Source organism: Kryptolebias marmoratus, linkage group LG2, assembly GCF_001649575.2.
Source record: "Kryptolebias marmoratus isolate JLee-2015 linkage group LG2, ASM164957v2, whole genome shotgun sequence".
NCBI lineage: Eukaryota > Metazoa > Chordata > Actinopteri > Cyprinodontiformes > Rivulidae > Kryptolebias > Kryptolebias marmoratus.
Genome location: NC_051431.1, coordinates 9,641,094 through 9,648,411, shown reverse-complemented (window position 1 = coordinate 9,648,411; position 7,318 = coordinate 9,641,094). Strand labels below are relative to the sequence as shown.

The 7,318-nt window shown below is 42.5% G+C and overlaps 1 protein-coding gene across 3 annotated transcripts in view; it reads right to left on the bottom strand.

Annotated features, from left to right (window-relative positions):
* Positions 1-521: 521 nt before the first annotated feature.
* dyrk1ab (dual-specificity tyrosine-(Y)-phosphorylation regulated kinase 1A, b) overlaps positions 522-7,318 on the bottom strand; it is an 8,366-nt gene continuing 1,569 nt past the window's right edge. Inside the window, exons 1-11 of one of the 3 annotated variants that reach the window (XM_017437222.3) lie at positions 7,241-7,264; positions 4,661-4,857; positions 4,293-4,385; positions 3,749-3,937; positions 3,502-3,649; positions 3,109-3,395; positions 2,810-2,956; positions 2,509-2,649; positions 2,094-2,397; positions 1,779-1,903; positions 737-1,324 (exon numbers count right to left, since the gene is read on the bottom strand). In XM_017437222.3, coding sequence (XP_017292711.1) covers positions 737-1,324; positions 1,779-1,903; positions 2,094-2,397; positions 2,509-2,649; positions 2,810-2,956; positions 3,109-3,395; positions 3,502-3,649; positions 3,749-3,937; positions 4,293-4,385; positions 4,661-4,780 — 2,142 coding nt within the window. In that variant the 5' untranslated portion in view covers positions 4,781-4,857; positions 7,241-7,264. Of the gene's footprint in view, positions 1,325-1,778; positions 1,904-2,093; positions 2,398-2,508; positions 2,650-2,809; positions 2,957-3,108; positions 3,396-3,501; positions 3,650-3,748; positions 3,938-4,292; positions 4,386-4,660; positions 4,858-5,294; positions 7,155-7,240; positions 7,265-7,318 lie in introns of those variants that run through there. The other 2 variants (XM_017437225.3, XM_017437224.3) reach the window with 2 other exon arrangements.

Sequence of the window (7,318 nt, the reverse complement as noted above, 5' to 3'; positions counted from 1 at the left end):
GGTGGTGGTGGGGGGGGTGGGGGTGTCCTCCTCTCCACCCGGCCAGCACACGCGTAGGGGAACTCCACTGCTATGTGCTCCCCTTTAACAGAGTCACACAAAACCGACCGACAACAAGAAATATCACTGCAAACACTTCCCCCCTCGTTGTCAAGCTACAGGATTTACAAGCAGCTTTTTTTTTTGTTGTTTTTTTCTTTTTTTTTTTTTTAAATGTGAAAACTTCACTTTCAAAAGAATTTTAAAAAAATTAAAATTTAAAGAAAAAAAAAAAAAAAAAAGAAAGGGCAGAAATCATTACCAACCAGCGGAGCAGTAATGTCAGGTGCTCCGCGGTTTGAACCTAAAGAGGACGCCAAGCATTTCATCACCAACAGCGAGCTGCAAGACAGCTTTGAACTCCACTCTGAAATGCTCCTTAGAAGATTTTGCCACATAATACCATATGGTGATTACTTTGTGGTTACATGAAACTGGTGAAATGGTAAGATGGATGTCTCAATCTCACTATGGTTATTTCGCAGTATTATTTTGTGCCTAATGATTGCAAAAGAAAAAAACTGATAAAAATTACATATATACTTTTAACAAAGGTTTTTTTTTTTTCTCTGTAGTAGCGGTTCAGTGATATCTCCCTTCTGACGTGAGCAGCTTTTGTTCTCGACACACCTTGTAGTAAAAAACACCACCTTAAAAATGACGCACAGGGGGAACACACAGCCAAATGTCAGTGCAGTCACGAGCTGGCCATCGAACTCTGCTGCACACACACTCCAGTCATTGGAGACTCCTCTCGGTCCATGCCCTGCCTCATGCCCAGGTGGCCTTCCGCTAGGTAATGGGCAGGCCCTGTGTTCGTGCCCATGGAGAATGCAGGGTGCGCTGCCATGCCAGTCTCCTGCCGTGGGTTCGAGAAGGCACCTAGCCCCATGCTCAGCCCACCATTCTGACCAAAGTCAAGGGCTCCAGCGGGCAAATGGCGGAGCTGGTAGGCCTGGTTGCCATGGTTCCCAGTGGAAGAGGATGATGTAGAGGAAGAGGAGGCAGAGGAAGACAGGGAGGTCATGGACAGATGGCCATGAACCACCTCCATGGAGTCCTGTGTTGAAGAGCTGTGTGTCGGGGAGGTGTAGTGGCGTGGACGTGGACGTGTAGCCATCATCTGCCCGTGGTGGTGATGAGTGTGTGAGTGGGGATGCAGGGCCTTGGGGTGCTGAGGGGGAACATGGAAGGTGGTTTCCTGGACTGGGTGGGTTTCTCCAGTGACTGACTCGGGTCCAACGCCACCTCCCCACACCAGCGGGGGTGGGTAAGGCTGTCTCGCCTGTGAACGGAAACGACAGGACTCAGTTGTGAAACTCATAAAGTAGCTCTGCCTGTTTTTTGATGCATATGCAACGTGAAGAAGCCCATTTTACCGGTGATACAACACAAAAACAAGTCTTTATTGATGTACGTCATGCAATTTGTTTAAAAACTTGACAGGTCAGCCAAAACAGGAATTCTGTCAACAGGACAAAACAAATCCAGGACAGTTCCTTTCTTCAACGCAGCAATGTTTAAGTCAACATGACCAGATTAGAAGTATCTGTATCAACTTCTTCATAAACTGTTCTAAAAAGACTTTAGTCAACATGTTTAGAACAACAAAATCAGCTCCTTTTTATATAAAAATGTGTATGTACTCTGGAAGAAATGAAGCTTGATTTTTCCTACAGGATTAACTACATTCAGGTTCAGATTTCAGTGGAGACCTTTCCAGCTAACAGGTTGCTGACCTGTGGACAGAGGCTGTCACCATCGATAGCTGGCATTGTCGTGCCAAAGTGTCCTCCACTGTGCAAGTGGTGATGGGTAGGGTCTGATCTCGCTCTGCCACTGGTACTAGTCCCAGACGATCCTCCTAAGTGTTAAACACAAGTGTCACAAGTACATCCTTAATCCGCTTCACAACAGCTTTACGTTGACAGTGAAACAGAGTTCCACACCTGCGTGGCCGTTAATAGCTTATTACTTGATCGTAAATAACTTTAGGTAAAAGAGAAGTAATGCTTTGCTTTTATAATCCTGATACAAAGCAGCTGGCCCGTTACCTGAACTGGAGGAGGTGCTGGAGGTGGTTCCTGAAGACTGGGATTGCTCTAATGCGGGGCTTGTAGACACGCTACTGCTCGTATTGGTCCCCTCGTCCGCAGTCTTCTTGAAGAAGCTGTGCTGCAGGGCATAGTAGGGCTGGATGCGACTCTTAGGGTCGTAGTCCAACATCCGGAGGATCAGGTCCTTGAACTTCAAGTAGTCAGCAACAGCGTGGCCAGACTCCCCCGCTCGTCGGCCACCTGGACCCCCTGTCTCCACACCCAGGATTGAGTGCAGCTTCCGTGAAGCTGGAGGCTTATACTGTTAAGAGCACAGACGAAAGATTAACCAACCCGTCACTTATCGCGATTAACTGCGACACTGTCTCACAATATTCAGCAGTCTGCCAAAAAAATAAATTATTCAACTCACCCTTTTGCCATCTTTGGTCTTCTTAACACTCCATGTACCATCCGAAAGCTTCTCGAAGAACTTCCTGGCTTTAGGGGCTAGGTCCATTATGTGATTAGGCGGGATACCAAGAACCTCGACTATTTTGTTCATCTGATCCACCTGGAGACATGATCAATCACATAATTCAATTCTTTTTGTACACTGTAAATCTTATTAAGTCCACTCCTCTATCTCTGAGAACTACGTAGATATGACATGAGAGCGTTCGCCCTCCGTGATTAAAATCACACGATCTAGATAACATTTCAGATTCTTATACCTCATTGGCTCCGCTAAAGAGAGGTTCTCCAGTGTGCATCTCTACCAAGATGCAACCCAAGGACCACATATCGATGGCCAGGTCATAGGGCATTCCCAGCAGCACCTCTGGGGAACGGTAGAAGCGACTCTGGATATACTGGTATATCTACAGACACGAGGCACACAAGGGGGAGACAGAACAAACAAGAAGAAAGAAAAGAAAACATGAACAGTGAGCTTCATTTCTTTTAAAGAGCCATAAAAAGGACTTTCTTGCATACATTAATTTTATTGCTGATAAGAAAAATAGCTAAATACCCTTTGTCCCAGTTGGCATGAGCTGCCAAAGTCCACTATTTTGATGGCACTCCTCTTCGGGTTGCAGAGGAGGATGTTCTCGGGCTTCAGGTCACAGTGGATGATGCTGAGCTCAGGCGTGGCCAGGAAGAGTAGTGCCGTGCATAGCTGCTGGGCAAACTTCCGGGTGAGGTTGAGCGAGACGCCGCGGAAGTTGGTATTTCGGAGCAGGTCGTATAAGTTATATGACAGCATCTCAAACACGAGGCAGAGGTGGTTCCGAAACATGAAGTGTCGCTTTAGGTGAACTGCGAGAGACCAAATCGTAACCGTGTTAGTCGAACACAGGAAGAGGCTCCTCACCTGCTCGGTGACGACTTGTCAGATTAAAAGCAAATCTCAAGAGTGGATTACCGATGTAGTATTTCATCTCAGTATCATGTTTGTTCATCAGCTCCAGAAGGCGCACTTCGATCTGGGCTTGATTGAGGAAAGCTTTCTTGTTCTTAATGATCTTAATGGCGACCCATTCCTGCTCCACTCTGTCATATGCTTTCACAACCTAAAGATGACAATTTAAAGATTCCCCACGGTTAGATCGTACACACCAGTATTCAACATCAACGCCATCACTCCCAGGTGAAGAAATTTAAGCAAGCACCTGTCCAAACGATCCTTTTCCTATCAAGGAATCAATTTCATAGCGGTCCATCCACTTCTCCCCATTCTTGACGATGTAGTCGTAGTTATCATCGTCATAGCCATCATTAAAGACTTTCCTCTCCTTCTTGTGACTGGAGTCTTCACCCTGACCCTGTTGGTGTCGTCGCTTCTTTTTTGCATAATACACCTAAAAGTTGACAAATTACACCACATAATTACACAAAGAAACCATTTCAGAATCTCTAATAAAATACAAACTAATATCTGTGTGTCAGGAAGGATTTTTACTGGGTTAGTTTTGTTGTGATTTCATTTCGATTAGTTTTGTTTAAAAGATGACATCACGTGGACACGATTAAAGCATGTTTCGTCGTAAGATACTCGCGAGAAACAGAAGCAACAAATTATTTGTAAACCGAGAAAAGAATTTTAGGAGCAAACACGTCTGATTTGATTATGGAAACAGCAGCTGGTTCATTTTCAAAGTAATGTATTGATGCTGTTTTAGATGCATTGAAAGAAAGAAGGAAAAAAAAACTAACCTCATTGATGTGTTTGTAGGTTTTGATAAGGTCAATGGAGAGCTTCCTCAGGGGAGCTGAAGTTGGGTCACGAAAGCACTGGGGCATGTGCCTCTGGATTGTCAAAGATAAATTATTACAATAATTTATGAACAAAAAATAAAACACTCAGCAACCGCACGAATAACAGCTTAATCTTATATTAATACATTTAATACAAGTAACTGTGCACAACATGGCATGATTAAATTGAAAGAGACAGCTGACAAGCAGCTACTCTGCCTAGTGACAGCAGAAAAAAGGGAAGTGGTCTTTCATATCACACTAAGTACTGCGATTCTTGTAATTCTTGTAAAACAGAGAGGTGCAGTGAGGTTGGGTTAGTATACCTGATTGGCAGTGAGCTGTGGTGTCTGGTCGCTGTACGGTAAGACCGTAACAGATTGGTCAGTGCTTGGCTGGTGGCGGTCACTGTACTGCTGGTGCGTATGGGGCATTGGAGCAGCCATCTGAAGACCAGCAGTGTGTAAAGAAAAAGAGGGCGCAAGCCGGACGGACGAAGGTTTGCATGCTGAAGTCTCTCCTCCTAGGAGAAATTAACCTTGTTAGGGTTTCTATTTTAACTTAAAACACACACACTGTGAAAGAAATGTGAGCCCTCTTTATGAAAATGACTCTCAGTCCACAATTAAAACAGGTTTCGGATCATATATCTTACATATTGTGCAGATAACCTTTAAACAGAGCCTCTTTTTTCCATGCTCGACACATTATTAATAAAACTAATAATGCACATATTTAAAATTACAAAGCGCATTTGTATCATGCATGTTAAAATAAACAAACCGAGGCCTTAAAAAATAATAATAATAATCACAGCACATCAAGAACAACAAAGATTAGTATATTCTTCAGATAAATCCCAGGTTAAAACAGCATACTTTTAATAAATATGTAAACTAAAACAGAAAAGCATAGCAGGAATAAGTAAAATAAAAGAAAATACAACAGTAACATATCAACCTTTGTGAAGAAAAGGGAGAAAAACAGCAGGTTTAACTGTGAAAAGGGGTGAGAACACAGCATCTCCACACTGTACAGTGAATCATCCTTCATTTTAAGCCAGAAGGAATCAAAAAATTATTAAATAGCATGTTCAGCTATCAGCATCTCTCACCAGACAACACAATTCACCAGCGCTACACAGTAACCACTATTCAGAATCCCAGCAACAGCACCTAATTAGCATAGCCTATCAGCACAGAGATACAGCGTGATTTGGCAAGCCCATCAATGCACAGACCAATCACAACGCGGTATGCAAATAGCCTACTTTTGTTGCCAGGGCAGAGCTGCTCCCATTTTCCAATGAGAAAACAAGAAATAAACAAGAAATAAAATTGAACTTTGGCACACTTAGACGTTGCTTTCAACACGAGAGCCTGACAGCAAAATAGCTGCACAGCCCAAAACCTGCACTCCATCTGAGAGCGTTAGAAAGCTGACCCAGCTTTGGAAAAGCAAAAAATACACGTCCACTGACAGAAATAAGAGGAACTGTAAGATGAGAGAGCACAGACCAACAAGCTATTTGAGAGCTGGGAGATATCGTTTTTACCAGCCACTGTGAATATATTTATAAATACGCATTATAGCTTTATTTAACACGCATCTATCAACTAAAAGGTGCATGTAGATTGAATTTTTTTTTTAAATGTTACATTTAAAGAGCTTAAATAGGGATAATAATATATTTAGTTGTTTTTTTTAGAGTAAGTGTTTTATTGTTTGTGCTATTTATTACCGTGAGCTTGAATATTAATTAAAAAGTTTAACTATAAAAGAAAATGTCAAAATGACTCTTGCTTTGTTTGACTTCATCCTACTTAAGATGGCTCTAAGGTATTAAAGTCTAGATGCCAAATTCAAAACAGCAACACAAAGAAAGAAAGAAAGAAAAAGATTAGAAGTGAACCGGTTTCAAAACCAAAAGGGTTAAAGGCATCTTCAGGTAAATTTAGCAAACCCCTAACCCACTTTAAAGAATAAAAAATTCTTAGTGTTTTGAACAAAAAACACTAATATAGTTTAGCATCTTTGGTGGGATTCACCTTTAATTTTGGTTCAACTTAAAGCTGACACCCCCGAAACTTGTAAAAGTGTCCTGTAGGTAAAACTGGGAATTCTGGGCAAATTTACCAACTCAAAAACCACTGACTTTTAAACGTATCACAAAACTTAAAGACAGGCTTGTGATCCAGTTAGGAGGGGGGAAACAAAAGTAAATTAAAAACATTTGAAGCCATTGTGCAGCCTAGAAGGATTTAGAAAGGCACAAAGTGTTGAACATTTCAAATCTGAACGCTGTAGGCCTCGCTGGCCTCTTAGCAAACCTGTAAATGTTATCAAACAGGAGCTTTGAGACCACTTTCAAATAGGCAATGTTATGCTCAAAAGCTATATATTTACTGTGGATGACTTAACAAATTTAGGAGGGGGGAGAAAAAAAATGGGAAAAAATGGTTTGAGACCATTGTGTTGAGGGGTGGACAAATGTTACTAGATTCAGCATTTATTTTAAAATAATCTGCACTGAAACAAATAAAAGTATAATGGACGAAAGAGCCATTTTAGAAGCACACTTGTAGCTCTTTAGCCTTCTTGGTCTGCTTATTCCTAATGTTCAGTACCAACCTATGAACAGTTCCTTTCCTGGCTCCAGTCATTATGGCATCGGTGGGCCTATTTACGTGTAAATATATCGACAGCTAGCTTGGTTATTAGAAGCCGAATCGCGTCCCGAGCGATGGTTTAAAGATCTCCCGTAACAATCCAGTGTGTCATCCTCTCACGCCCAACTGATTAGATCCGGTCCAAAGATGGATCAAATGTGGAACACCCCCACCCCCACCCCCCGGTCCAAAAACGATCCGAGTAAAGAGATGTACGCCGAGCAGCTCCGTACTTACAGATGATGGGGTAGATCTCGTCATGGCTGGAATTTAGGAAGCATATTCAGCGTTAATGCCCCCCCCCCCCCCCCCCCC